The sequence below is a fragment of the Topomyia yanbarensis genome, chromosome 3 (assembly GCF_030247195.1).
Source record: "Topomyia yanbarensis strain Yona2022 chromosome 3, ASM3024719v1, whole genome shotgun sequence".
In the NCBI taxonomy this organism is placed as follows: domain Eukaryota; kingdom Metazoa; phylum Arthropoda; class Insecta; order Diptera; family Culicidae; genus Topomyia; species Topomyia yanbarensis.
The window spans coordinates 23,450,612-23,465,357 of record NC_080672.1 but is presented as its reverse complement, the minus strand read 5'-3'; the positions used below and the strand labels follow the sequence as shown (position 1 = coordinate 23,465,357).

The window sequence follows — 14,746 nt, the reverse complement described above, 5'->3', positions numbered from 1 at the left end:
AAAAATAACATGCCCAAAAAAGAAAGAAAATCTTCAAAGAAATTAAGTTGAAGCGTATAAATGGACCGATATTATGCAAAATTTATTCCTAAAAGGGAAAATTGGATTAAACCAATTTGGGCACTAAGGGCACAAAGCTTAACTTAAATTAAGTTTATTTTTTTAATTTTTTTGGATGCATCTCGTCAGTAACTAGCATTATCTGGGTGTCTGGTTAGACAACGTATCTAAACTAGTACAAAATTAGCACTAGTTAGACACAAAAAATCCAAACAGTTCACACGACACATGTGAAGCTCAAAAGCAACTGACTTGTCCCAAGTGATGTCCCAGGAAGTAAATACAGAATCTCTGGCTGTTTTTTTTGTGAATAGGTGTAATATCTACACGGATACTGAAAGCTCTTTTTATGCATTATAGAAAAATACAATTATTCGTGGAATAGATTCAAAAATTACCTTAAATAACATTATCACCCGCAACTTCTACAGAACAAAATATTTTGCAACAAAAACACATTGGATAATTTTTTGCACATTACTTGAGGTACACAACAAGAGGCAGTGCTATACGTCTAATAGAAACAAAGAAAAGGGGACTCCGCCAAATTATTCCAACCGCCAACTAGCCCCAGGCTCCCGTATCCACTAATCTATCATATACGCTAGTTCTGCATCCATTTTTTAACCTAGCTATCACAAATACTTAGGCAAACATATACACAGATAGGCTTACGACTACCACATAACAATTGTACACTAGTACTAAATACTATAATTATCACTGCACTAACAGTAATAGGCTTCTACTTCTGCATTTCTTTAAGGTTCAACTATGAAAGCACCGAAAAGCGGTCACTCCTGAAAATGAAAAAAGCAGTCTCCCTGCACATTGCTCAGAATCTTGACAAAAGTCAACCACTACTAGTATTCTAACAATGCCTCAAATACAACGATGGGAGGCCCCTTCGAGGCCCCCTCAGCTGAACTCATTGGTAGATTAGTAGAGTGGGGTCAAGTAGGTCATTGTTTTTGGCGAGCTCGTACATCTGGAAACGTTTTGGCAATAATGATTTTATGCCTGGTTAAACATTTTTCAAGCTAAATCCAATAAGGCGTAGCCACTTTTTTCGATGTTTTCAAAATCTGGGGGTACGATATTTGAGGTTAACTACAACAATGTACACGCCTAGAAAATAAGTGGCTCAACTTTTATTTAAAGAGCATGAATACTGCAGATGATTTAAAAATTAATAACACAAATAATACATCCAATCCATTGATGTCATTGAGGTAAGAAATTGAGGAAGTGGCAAATGATGTGAAAAATCATGAAACCGGGGAAGGAAATGTTGAAAAAATATGTTTTGTCAGCAGCTGTGTCTGGCTTTGTACTTGCGAATGACTTCTTTGGTGTCGTCGTCGTCGCCAGAGTGTGGAATTGAAGTTGTGCATTCCGGCTGACGTGTTTGCTTAGCTGTGCAACAATCACGTTTGCGCTTCGTAGCATTTTTTTATTCCTTTTCTTTCTCTTTTTCGATCATGTTTTTCCTATTATCAATTTAACAGCACCTTAAATCATTTTATTAAATATCTGAACGGAACCTTGAATTGTTTAGAGGCTGATACTGGCGTCATATTGAACAAATGCAATTGTGTTCTTCACTTCGTTTTGGCGTTATTAGCACGAAATTATACACAACTTCTTGTCAAAATAATTCTAATTTACATTGTGGTAGTGACCTATAGTTTCCCCAAACGTCTAATTTCCAAGCGTATGTTTCATGTTGATGCCCGTATTTTTTCAAAAATGATAATATCGTAAAACCAACACAAAACTCGTATACAGCATTAGTTTGCACGTAAGAAAAAACTCACTTGACATTTTTTACACTGATTATCTTTTGTCCTCAGTACAGTACATACTGAGGACAAAAGATAATGCGTTTTCGCAGAACACATGAAAACATAAACGACGCCGTAACTAATACAGCTGATCCACAGTAACAGCCGAAATGACAGTCGCCAACTATATAATCTATCGTGTATCTAATTCACGTAACATGAGCAACCTCTACAAGAACATAGCCAAAATAATTCTCTATACTTATTGTATACCCATGTATACCCATACCCATTTGACTTTATTTTGCACTAAGGCTGGTACAGAGTATGAAAAAACGCAAAACTTACAAAGGCCCATAAGCCCTCTCGGTCTCCTCGACACACCACTATCGAGGCGTAATTCAATAACCATCTTAAAGCAATTGTCTGTCAGAGGTTTTTTAAAACTGATGTACGAAATATGCTTGATGATGTTTGCAATACCGTAAAACCCATCAACCTAGGGGAGGGAATAATATTCTAAGTTCTGTGCAATTCTTTTCGTGAAAATAAAAGGACCAAATTTGCACACTTTGTGAACTTTATCATGAAAGTGAAAACCAGTTTTATAGTTGTGCGAAATATTTTACATGCATGAACCGTTACCAATTTTGTGAAATTAAGTTCAAGACTGTTTGATTCTGTGTACTAATGTTTATAGAGTTGTGGACTAGTTCATGGACAGTAAAAACAAATGCCGGCCCCAATGACGACCACGTTCTTATTCCAGTGAGTCTGGGTTCGATCCCAGCCGAAGTCGTTGAGATTTTACAAAAAAATTGTGGTGACGTCTTCCTACGGAAGAGAAGTAAAGCTGTTGGTCCCGGTTCATGTGTTAAGCGGCCGATATCTTAAGTCCAGATAGAGGAGTAACCTCTCTGGCGTCGGTACTCAGTGTGGACAGAGACCGACGGAAAATGCGCATGAGAAAAGAAAAAAGTGGGGAATTGGTGATATAGCGGGAACCATGAATGAAGTGAGAAATGATCACTTAAAAATTTATTCTAAGCTGGTTTTAAATTGGTGAGCTAAACATCCCATTTCAAATAGATGCTGCAAAAAAAGTATGCGAACATATAAATAAAAATCATTTAAATTACCTCTAGTTCAATTTCCAGTTTGTTAATATCATCCGTTGCCGTGTTGAGATTTTCCAGTTCAACCTGTAAGTAAACAATAATTTGATTAGCCAGTTTACGATTTCAATTAAAATGGAAATATTAAAATAATACATCACAAATTATTTCAATGCAATAAAAATCTCAAAATTCTTATCGTCAAAATACAAATAATATAAAAAAAAGCGCTACACAATACATTATACTTAGAAATATCTCAAAATAATCAAATAAATACTCATTAAAACATTTTAAGTTAACATATAAATTACGTATCACTTGTCAACACCGCAGTTGCTGATGCAATATTTGGCGTACACTGTTTTCAAATATACGAAAACTTGATGTAAATTGTTTTGACCGCGAAAATTCGATTTTCGTACTATAGTGCTTTTAGCAATGTTGAGTCTTTAAATCAATATTTGTTATTAGTTTGGCAATAAATTCACTTGGAGGTAAGAAATGGGCTTTTGTTTGCATAATTAAATTAATCTCATTGTGTAGAGAATATAAAAAACTTTGAAGATAGCAAATGTCGGGGTGCTAAAGAGTGATATATTTCGTTTGAGCTTGAGGAAACAACAAATCCCAAATGATGCCACACTATGCTATATTTGCAATTTGCCAGCAACTTTTAATCCGTTCCTTATTTCATTGGTAAGGTGAACGCATTTCCACTGGGGTACTGACACTGAACCGCCATTTAAAGATCGACAAGATTACCTATGTATGTCCATTATTTCATCTACTGATGCCCATTCTTCGTTTATTGTCACGCATACTAACCCGATGTAAGTGCCCACCCACTGTGCGATACTTTTCCAGCAGACAATCTTTTTTCCATGTCAACAGCAGCATCCTATAGTTGATGTAAGGTGCCCGAGGAAACGCTTTGTTACATACCCTAATGGAGCCCGTGTTTAGCTTATACCACTGCTGACAAACTGACATGAACTGGTCGATCAGCAGAACTTCCGCCGCCGATGACGACGTTGATGACGAATCCATTACTCAACTCACAAAAGGTATTTAGTTTTGTTTTACACTTTTCTGAAAACAACGTCGTTCGAAAACAAAGCTTCTCTCTACTTCCTCAAAGTGAAAAAAAAATATAATAGCACAATACACCAGCAAAGAGGAACACATCTGCTCAAAATCGGTCACGACGTTCCAGTCAGTCTTTCAGCACCAAACGTAGAGAACTGTATAATACTGTTAGGAGACTCAGAATCGATTATCACCAACCGACCGAAGTTGTTTGTTGGGAATAGGGGCCATCGTATGAACACTGTGTGGGTACCTGCATATGATGAGTCAGAGCTACACAATCCACGATTCAACGGGGGCTCAAGTCTAGTGCGCAAAAAAAAACATTGATAAGATAAATCGTCCACCAGTACACCTAGCGAGGAAAGTTTCTGGTTAGACCAGAGATAGTACAAAATAACCACGATGAAAGGTTGTATTCATTCGGATGTAATCACAAAGTGTAGGTTTCATCGTAAAGAAATTGAGAAAGATCGGCCATAGGAAATTGGATTAAAATTGTTTTTATTTTGCTGACAAGGAGTTGTGCGTGTACGAGGTGGTGAGTCTAACATGGTCAAGATCTCGATTGACGCAAATAAAGTATGAATGATTTGCCAAACAGTGCAATTATGCTAGTTTGGTGACGGAGTGATTCAATTCATTTTTTTTTGTTTTTAAACCTACACAAAACTTTCTGGTGCATGATAGTAGATTGATTGTTATCTTATCGAATTGATCTACTCAACTGATTAATGGTTATTCACCCTAATGACGCATGCGCAACTGTTGTAAGATAACAGAATAAAATATTTTATCATTGTGTAGCGCATTGGTGTTAGCATGGTATTAAATGCTAACACAACGCGCTGAAGACAATGCGTTTGAATCCCAAATAATAGAGGTATGGTTTTTTGTATATAAATACTATTATTCATATGCAAAAACTATACCTCACTTGAAAATAATAAAAAATTACTTTATCCTAACTTAATAAAGTTATGAGTTTGCTTTTCAACTTCGTCTTATATGAATCCGACTTTAATTGAAAGGATTTTGCCGCGCAAACGGGATTATTATTCATTGCAAGCGGTGTGAAGAAATGCGTCGCTGCATCGCGGAGGGAAGGTTGATGTTGATCTTAAAATCCCGCAAATGGAATGAAAAGAACACAGAAAAAAGGATCACTCTTAGGGTGACCATACGTCCTGGTTTCCCAGGACATTTCCTGATTTTTCACTGATTGTCCTGGTGTCCGGGGAAGTCGAGGAAAAAGCTTGATTTGTGCTTGTCCTGTTTCAGCGAATTCAGTATTGTTTATTAAAAACATAATGTTTATTCTTCAAAAAAAACCGTTAATGAATATTGGAGAAGGGCTCCTGGTCAGCCGTATGACGCAACTTAGTCGCGATGATTTCACAAGAGCGCTGGACGGCACTGACGTCCACCTTCCGGATACAATTCCGGGACCTGGTGGTCAACTGTTTCGTATCCTTATCCCGCAAATTATTTTTGTACACAAAGCTCTGAGGAAGCCAAAAAAAATTCACCATGGGACGGCACTGGGGCAAGTTGGTCGAATTCGTTTCTTTCGTCACGTACGGTATCTTTTTCTGCTCAATATACTCCAGAGTTTTTTTGGCGTAATGGGAAGACGCCTTGTCCGGCCAGAAGATGTACTTGCCATCCGCATGATGCTTACTTAAGAACGATAGAAGAATTTTCTCAAGACACTCCTCTTGGTACACTTGTTGATTGATGACCAGACCGCTCGGCTTTGAAATCCCTCTGTCCGATATAGCGATGCACAGCATAACTTTTTCTTTTTCAAATTTATGCCTAAACTTATATTTTACTTCGCGGAGTGTGACCGACTTATCTCTGGCATAGTAGCTGTAATTTCCTGCAATGTGGTTCTTTGAGAGCGAAAAGTAACTTTCGTCGTCCAGCACGGTCGACGTTCCGCGGTAGTTCCTCGTCATCTACCGGCATCGCGATTTCACGATCGCTATCTGTTCGTCCGTATATTCAGGGGACCGGGTCTTCTTCCGACAGATGACATCCTCCATCTTGAGGGTTCAGTGAATCAAGGTATGGGAGCAGTGATATTAAGGGGTCCCAGGTGAACAGATTTATCTGTGTTTCACAGATTTTTAATATACTGCACAGATTGCAAAACTGCACAGATTTTCACAGCTTTCTTCTAGATTGCACAGATTAGCACAGATTTCTCAATTTTTTACCTTGCGCTTAATTTTTGACTCGCGCAAAAACCAAAAACAGGGTCACCACATCTTGTTTTTAGACAATTTTGTACGTTTTCCGTGACACAGATAGACACAGATTTTTGAATGGGCCGCGAATAAATTTTTCAAAATATCCCCTGGCACCCCTGGTGATATTTTTGACCGGCGTCGCGCATACTCGTTCAGTCATTGTTGTCGAACAGCTTTTTCAACGCTTCCTTCTTCTTCGTCATTATCTACGCTGGACGGCCGCTACCGGCGGCTCCACGCTCAGGGATGCCAGGATCCGGTAACTCACGGGCACGTTTTCGTCTCGAAAATGGTTTTCCACGATGACCACGCGTTTCGTAAATCCGCGCAACACGCTCGCGGAGTGCTTGCTGTTTCGACGCCATCATCGATTGAACTGACAGCACACGAACGGAAAGAAACATGCAACCCACTTCTAGGGAATCCAGAGAGCAATTCTCTTGGAGAGAAAAAAATGTATGCTCTTTACTTTAATTACAGAAAGATATTGAAATCATACACATTTTTTTTGAACACCCGTTAGATCTAATAAACGGCAGTATCTATTTCAAGGACCCATTGTTCCAGCGAGCGAAGACTTTGAATGACAATTGTACTGGACGGAACTGAATTATGTGTCACTTCAAAGTCGTATCGGCTGGCCTTTGACAGGAACGCTTTGTGTTTGTTTGTCTTCTTTCACAAGGGTCGCCTACCTGTTTGTACCGCGCATCATGCATTGCGTAATAGAACTAATTATAAGCAAATGGGCATTGTAGCAATATAGTTCGGTATGGCAATTGCGCAGAGTTATGACCATGACTCTTGCATTAGGAATGCTGAAAAGTATGGATAGTCCCCATGATCTATTGCCAAGCCCCGCGTACAAGCAGCTACTTCAGGCAGATAAGATTCCTTGGAAGGGCCAACCGCACGATACACACCTACACCCTGCTTGGTAATGCTGTGTCATCGTGCAGAAAAAATAGCCATTCTCGTCTGATACAGAATCCCTATCCTTTAGCTCCCTACAGTACCAACTGAGATACGAGCAACCTAGTGGAGATCAGGTAACCAACCCTGGTAGAATCTCTGGTCATAGACTGACAGGGAATAATTAACCCGAATCCGAGCCCTTCAAAACAGTATCTGATCAAGAACTGGCGGAGGAAGAAGAAGTGAATTTCCTCGACAGCTGCCATATACTGCCATAATTCGCATAATTGTCCCATCTTCTATGAGATTCCCTATATACATGGGACAACTATGCGTAGAACAGCAGTACCCTAGATAGCAACCCAATCATGATGCTATGTATGGCAGCCATGGTAAGGCAGTATACGGATTCTCCAACCAGCATACCGAAAAATTTAAATGATGCTAATGGTTCGAATGAGCGCAAAGGACACGACGATGATGAGACAGGGTAACAGGCTAGAATGGAAAAAAATGAGTAATTCGCAAACTTTGCAAATGGCAACTACTACTCCAAGTATGAGAAAGATTCGTGCCTATCAAAAGGTTGCTAATCAGCGCGGTGCCATGATTACCAGGTGCCGGGATATGTGGCGGTTTGCTAAATGACGATGGATATTAGTAGACTACTAAAGAGCACACACATCAGCTAAGTTCAATTAATTTAGTAAATCATTTTCATTTTCATTTTGCAGCGTTTGGTGGGGCAATGAGAGCGCAAGTCAGTCCAAGGCCGATGATAGGAGGGGTAATGGCAGAATAGTCTATGCGGACCACCAAAACGCCATGGGAGAGGAACAGGGTGTGGGTTGGGGTAGGGTTAATGGATTGATGTATACTTGACGAATAATTGCGCTGCAGAATGTGATGAAAAGGTGCATTGCACAGTACTACTGTTGGCTGTTCAGAAATAAATACAATATATTTCTCCATAAGGTTTGATAGCTAATGTATGTATTTTGTGATTAGGTGATGCCAATATATAAGTATTAAAAAGTTCATTTTATCCCGTAGTTTTATCAAGTTTGTGAGAACGCAACCGTAGATGTGCGTGGAAGATGGCGAAAAGCTCAAGCGCTTGTATGTTCACGTGTTTATCGCGTATGCCAGAACGTATGTGATTTCGCGTGTATAAATTCGATTTTGTAACTGTGTGGCCATATGCACATTCGCGTCTGTTTTTGAATGATCGCGCGGACCGTGAGTTTGTTGCTTAGTTTTTAGTGTACGGTTCAGGTACTAGAAGATAATTCCCCCATAACACTAGAGTTCCCTGTCACGTTTCCATGGAATGTATTGTCTAATGAATATGAGCCTCATTTTTCATTGGTCCAACTGAAGACTTGAATCTAGGCTGTTAAGAACGAGGGATGGGACATCCTAACGTGACCGACTCATGATCGCGCGAGCGGTGGGTTGTTGGCGAGATCGCGAGTATGTGTGGATGATTACAATTGCATGTTCGCGATTTTGATCCGGTTTGTGTTATCGCGAAGGCTAGTGGCGTTTGTACGTTTTGAATGAGATATTATAAGTGTATATGAGAGAATATGCAATTGATTGTGTTAGTGAGTGTTATAATGAATCTAAATTAAGATATAGAGATAAAAGGAAAAAGAACATGCCGAATTAAAAGAAGAAGCAAAAATGAAGACATTAAGTAGAAGCGTATAAATTGACTGATTTTTTGGTTTACATGAGTAGTGGAAAAGCAAACTAATAGAAGAAAAACAAAAACAGACAAATAAGGTAGAAGAAAAGAACGGGACGGACGTATTCTAAGTTGCTTATATTTGGGAACATTGACGGTTTGTTTCGCGTGGATGATTGTTCTTCAAAATTACTAGGCACATTTTGAACATTTGACTTGATATGATCCCAATACTTTGGATAGTTCACTTAAATTTTAAATTCAATACATTGTGCAATTGAATGATGTTTACTTTAGATTTTAGTTTAAATTGGTATGATTCGAGTACTTTAGCTAATTACCTTAAGTTTTAATGCATTGTGCAAATTGAATGATATTTAATTTAGATTATATGTAATGAACCATCCAGACCATGCAGTATCCTATCTGCATCGGTCTGGATCTAGTTGAATAGATAGCAAAAATAATTCAATCTTCCAGTCGTCAGGGTATTCCTTCGCTTCTATTCACCAACTGAATCACGACAATTGCATTTCGTTAGAAGTTTCTCATGCTATGCTGACCGGGAATGGATGATTGACGTGCGTCGGTAAATTAATCGTACCTTCATTTATCCAATCCGAATGAATCGAATCGAATGCACGAATTGAACACCGGTAAAAAGTGATCCCAAGAAGGATTACCCTCTATTCTATTATATAAGCCAGTTCTGCATCCATTTCCTGACCCATATGTCACAAATACTCAGTCGAACACATACACAGATAGACATACGACTAGCACATAACAATTTTACACTAGTACTAAAAACTACAATTCTTACAACACAACACAACACAACACAACTAATAGGCTTCAACTTTAATTTTTTTTAATGCGCCTGTGCACGTTGACGAGGTCGACCAAAAAATCGACACATAATGACTCCCACTGCGAACTGTGCTCAAAAAGACAGCCGTTAAGCTGTTGAACAATATCTGCAAACACAGCCCACAGAAAAAGTCAATCCATGGCGACTCGCCAATCGGCCACGCCAGTGTGCACAGGCTCTTAGCTGACTGTTAGTTTGGGCTGGTGCAGAGTATGAAATAACAACAAAACATAAAAAAGACCCATAAGTCCTCTCGGTCTCCTCAATGCACCACTATCGAGGCGTAATGCAATAACCATCTTAAAGCAGTTGTCTGCTCAAATATGCTTGAAGATGTTTGCAGTACCGTCAAACCCGTCAACCTAGGAGAGGGAATTAATTTAGAAAATCACGGCGTAAAGGTGTTTGACACGACCATCTCTTAATAATTACCCTATCCGTCATTTACTTCAGGTAGGGGAAAGTGAGGCAATATCGCCATGTGGGGCGAGTTGAGCACCCCCGTTTTCAAAGAATCTATGAACAATTTTCGACTTTTTTGTTTGCACGAATGCTCCGTCAATCACTATCAGATGATGTAATACTTCAATTGCAACGTAAAACAAATCTTAAACAACAAAAAATACAAAAATCTGACGGGATGTCAAAGAACTGAAAATGTTATAAGATTCAAGCTATATGAAATAAGCATTCGCATGACGTATGTGCGCGGTAATTGAAAAATGCATGCATCTCCGTATTATTTAACGTCTATCTAGCTATTTCAAACATAAAAATAATTTAAAGGAACTTTATAGTTTCCACAAAAAATCTGCGAAAATGGCTCTATAGTATGAGGCAAAACGAGCATCACGCGAATCTCATATGAGTTTATGCATTAAATCCCGAAAAGTTATCCCTATGTAAACGTTTTATACCTGAAGTAACCGCGAACGATAAATAATATTTTGCTCGAGAAAATTACTCACAAAGTTATGATTAAAACAAAATGGACATTTGTATCTCACAGTTCCGAAAATACTGTTAAAAAACTATAAGATGAATTTCATTGCCAACTAAATGTCACTAAATAAATGGAAATTATGATTCTTGTTAAGTATAAGTGAAATAAATTTTGGAATTTTGTCATAAAATGCCGTTTTTTGCGACATGATCATATTGCCCCTTAATATTGCTCATATTGCCCCGCAACGTTTTTAACAAGCCAAAAAATCTACCATCGCAAACAACTATTATTTTCAAAGATTTTGATTTTTTTTCAGCACGTTTAATAACCACATGTGAAGAATATGTTGTATTCTACCAATAGAGGGCAATTTGGGATTATTTGTATGTTTTGCTGCAGATATATTTGCCTTCAACCTTAGGGTGCTCATATTGCCTCACTTTCCCCTACAGTTTTTCTACCATTTCAACGGTGTAGTGATAGATCCTATATTTTTGAAGCAGTTCCAGGTGAATTGACCTTTCAACTAAATGAGAATGATGATAGCGATTGGGAACCGTCATGTCCACCTGGCTCTACAGATGGGAAAGTTACCAATGTTACCATTAAACACAAAAATATAAAATAGAACATCAATTTAGATCTAGCGGTGGAGATGCCCTAAGTATAGCTATTATAATATGATATAATGATATGATGGTCGAAAGGATAGATAAAAAACGTCCTCAAAAACAAATGATCTATAGAACCCCATAACCTAAATCTCAGGTAAATCTGCTAGTTTTTAAGTAAATATTTATGCTCAATAACAAAATGTTAAATTAAGATAAGTTGCACGAAAAGTTGATAGCGAATCTGAAATATACACTTTACTAGAAATTGTAAGTAACGAGGTACTAAGGTGAACGTTACATAAACAGACATCAGGGATTTGCTAAATATACCACCCCATAAAGTCGCATACAGCAATCCTCAATCAACCTATATGATTGGCACAGCGACTATTAGTATCTGTCAAGGAAGCAGCATGATTGATTGACTGTTGTAGATGAACATAAATCAGGTTTCTATGGTCATACCTATTCTCGAACTAAGCCTTAAGCTAGGTGTGAATCTTTTTTATGCGCTGCTTTTGAAACCGGTTTCTGCGTTGTTTCGGCGCAGTATATTCCAGCGGTATGAACCGATGATGAGCAAAAGGCATCATGGGATCTTATTAGTTGGTATGGTCGTGTGTAAGTGTGTATGTGCGGTTGTATTTCATTATGCTTTAGTTTTTCCATTCGGTCAAAAAAGGTCAAAGGGGCTAGGTTTCTGTGGTACGAGATAACGGTTGAAGTTTCGAGCTCATGGGAAGCATGGTTTTTTTAGCTCTCGGTTTATTATATCTAAATTAAGGAAACAGAAAAGTCTTTTTTCTAATAACGCATCGAATGCTAAATAAACGTCGTTCCTTTAAATACAATCGCTCGATAGAAGTCTCCCAGCGTTCCTAAGAAAACCACTGTACGACTGTTTCACCATATACTTTATCAACAAATCTAATAAAAAAATTTCAATTCAACAGAAGCCGCAAATATATCGTTATAAATTACGATTCTGCAAACCTACATTGGACACACGCAACAAAATAAATGGGCCGATTATGTAAGGTCTGTATTTCTGCTCATATTTTCGGCACGTTGATGTGAAGGTTGCCGGTAGTGGGTAGTGTCGCTAGCTTCAAATTTATCGTGGTACGCTGACTTATTTGCGCCCGCCAGCATCAGGTGATATAGTGCACCTCACACGTGACCTAGCAGAAGTCCCTATATCCGTTAATACGAATGTTTGATTTTGCCTACCACCAGACGACCTAAATATTATAAGAGCAAAATGTGTGTGGTAAAAAACTAGAAAGTCCTGGTTACCACCGAGGTTGTTTGAATTTCCTGTGGCAATTACGGTTTGCTACCTATAGTCAGTTTTATACACTAGAGACAAATCTCAAAATTTATCACTTCTAGCGATTTGATGGTAAATCATGGTAGGTAAGCCCCGATTAGAAATTTATTAGGAAACAATTTACAGCAGCATTATCTTGGTTTCTTTTGGAATCCCGAATAATTGTGCGAAAATTGGGATCGATTAGTTATGACCTTCCTATATTGCATTTGAAATTTAATATGGAAAAGCTAATTTTTGAAATTACACATTTGAGAGGAGACTGTGAATCCAAGCAATGAGTAGGTCTTTAAAAATTAATTTCGACGCAAGATTATGGGTCAAAATAAATCATAATAAATTGAACCCAAATATTACTGTTTTTTGGGATACTAAATGGAACTAAAAATATTTCGTTCTTGCTTGATGGGGCTAAGTATACTCTACCCTAATATCCACCTTTATAAAGTTTCCGTATTGTATGAAACCAACGATGTGCATCCTGGACAATAAGGAAAACAAATTGACGTGCAGTGCAATAGCATTTTACAAAGGCTTCTTCCTAGGCCCAAACATCAATCGTACCATACGAAAGAATCATATTATGTATACATGGTACTTAACCCTCCCGTTATGCTCAATTGAATACGTGAAACGAGTTTATTTCCATGCGATTCCGTCCCATCACGATGCTTTTGTGCTGAGATCATTCCAACTGATCACTGTGGCGGAATAAGATGAAAATAGAAGCACTTTATGTACTGACGAGCCGGATGAAACTATGCATAATAAGCAACAATGAAACGATGTGCGTTTAGATATTTATCTATCCTATGCGGATGGCGACGGTAGCTTCTCATGAGCAATTTGCGTCGTATTTTTAAAGTATCAAGAGTTATAAATCTTTTTATTATGCAGCAAATGTGAAACTTCCATGCAAAAAGAGATTTTGATTGAGTTTAACATTATAACTACCTGGATTCTCGGATCCAGATCCTGATTTTCGTCCATTTCCGCATCTTTCGATGAAGTATCCATTGGTATTCAGTGTGCTTTGCTGGCTGCTGATCACGTATTTCACCAACACGACGTAAATTCTGATAGGTTTCTATCTCTCCGTAATTCCTATTTTGTTACAATCTTTCGTTTCTGCTTCCTCGTCGATTTTTTGCTTGTACATCTACCAGAGAAATATTTCCATCCTCCATCTACTCTTTGTCGAACAAAAGCAAACGGCTCGGTTATAATGGTAATTGACTGCTATGACAAACACAAAAACTTTGCACTGGCTTGTCGATAATATGGACTACCATAAAAATAGCACTGTTTTCACTCAGGTAGACAGATATGCAACAAAGGTAAGGAATTTATTGATCACTATGTGTAGGAACTTTTCTTCTACTAGCAGCTTCCCTTCTAAACAGATCAATTATGATACCCCACGCGCGCCGCAATTTCACGACGTAACCGTAATCTCCGGAAAGAACGTTTTTCAGCGAAGGAAAAAGCGACGACGCGGAGGGCGATGTGAAAAAAAAATTAATCGCGAATAATGCACCACTCTTCCGCCATACAATTCGAACAGCGACAAAAATGCACGACCGTCACGATTGAAAATAAGCTTACGAATGACAGTTGTGTGGCTGAACTCGAGAAAAGAAAAAGGAGAAACGATTTGAAAGCGTTCATGACTGACATTTGGAAAAGCACAACGGAATTGTCGAAAGCGCCGTTTAGAGTTACACCGATTTTTGTTGATACGATCATTTCGTTTCAAGACTAGAAATAAAAAGGTTCAAACATTTGTCATTTGGACTTGATTTCTACAAATTTTCAAAAGTTTTAAACTCCAATCTGAGAGTATCTATAGGGGTTCACCGAATTTATAATGAGATGTGACGAAGAGGAGGGTAGTAGTTGTACGACGTAGCATTAAGCTTAGTTTTTTGATGCATGCCTCAAAATTCATTGATGGGAATAAACAATTCTTTGGGAGACGAACATCTGTGACCAGTAATTATATTTACAGTCGAGATTCGTTGGTTGGGCCTATATCCAACTAACGAATTCAATTCGGTAGTTGAACGGACTGACAAAT

General features: G+C 38.3%; 1 protein-coding gene across 1 annotated transcript in view; it reads right to left on the bottom strand.

Moving 5' to 3' along the window:
• Positions 1 to 14,282, bottom strand: part of LOC131689297 (SH3 domain-binding protein 5 homolog) — a 52,989-nt gene extending 38,707 nt beyond the window's left edge. The window contains exons 1-2 of the mRNA XM_058974283.1: positions 13,624 to 14,282; positions 2,984 to 3,046 (exon numbers count right to left, since the gene is read on the bottom strand). Of these exons, the coding sequence (XP_058830266.1) occupies positions 2,984 to 3,046; positions 13,624 to 13,686 (126 nt within the window). The 5' untranslated portion in view covers positions 13,687 to 14,282. The remainder of the gene's footprint in view (positions 1 to 2,983; positions 3,047 to 13,623) is intronic.
• Between the last annotated feature and the right edge of the window lie 464 nt (positions 14,283 to 14,746).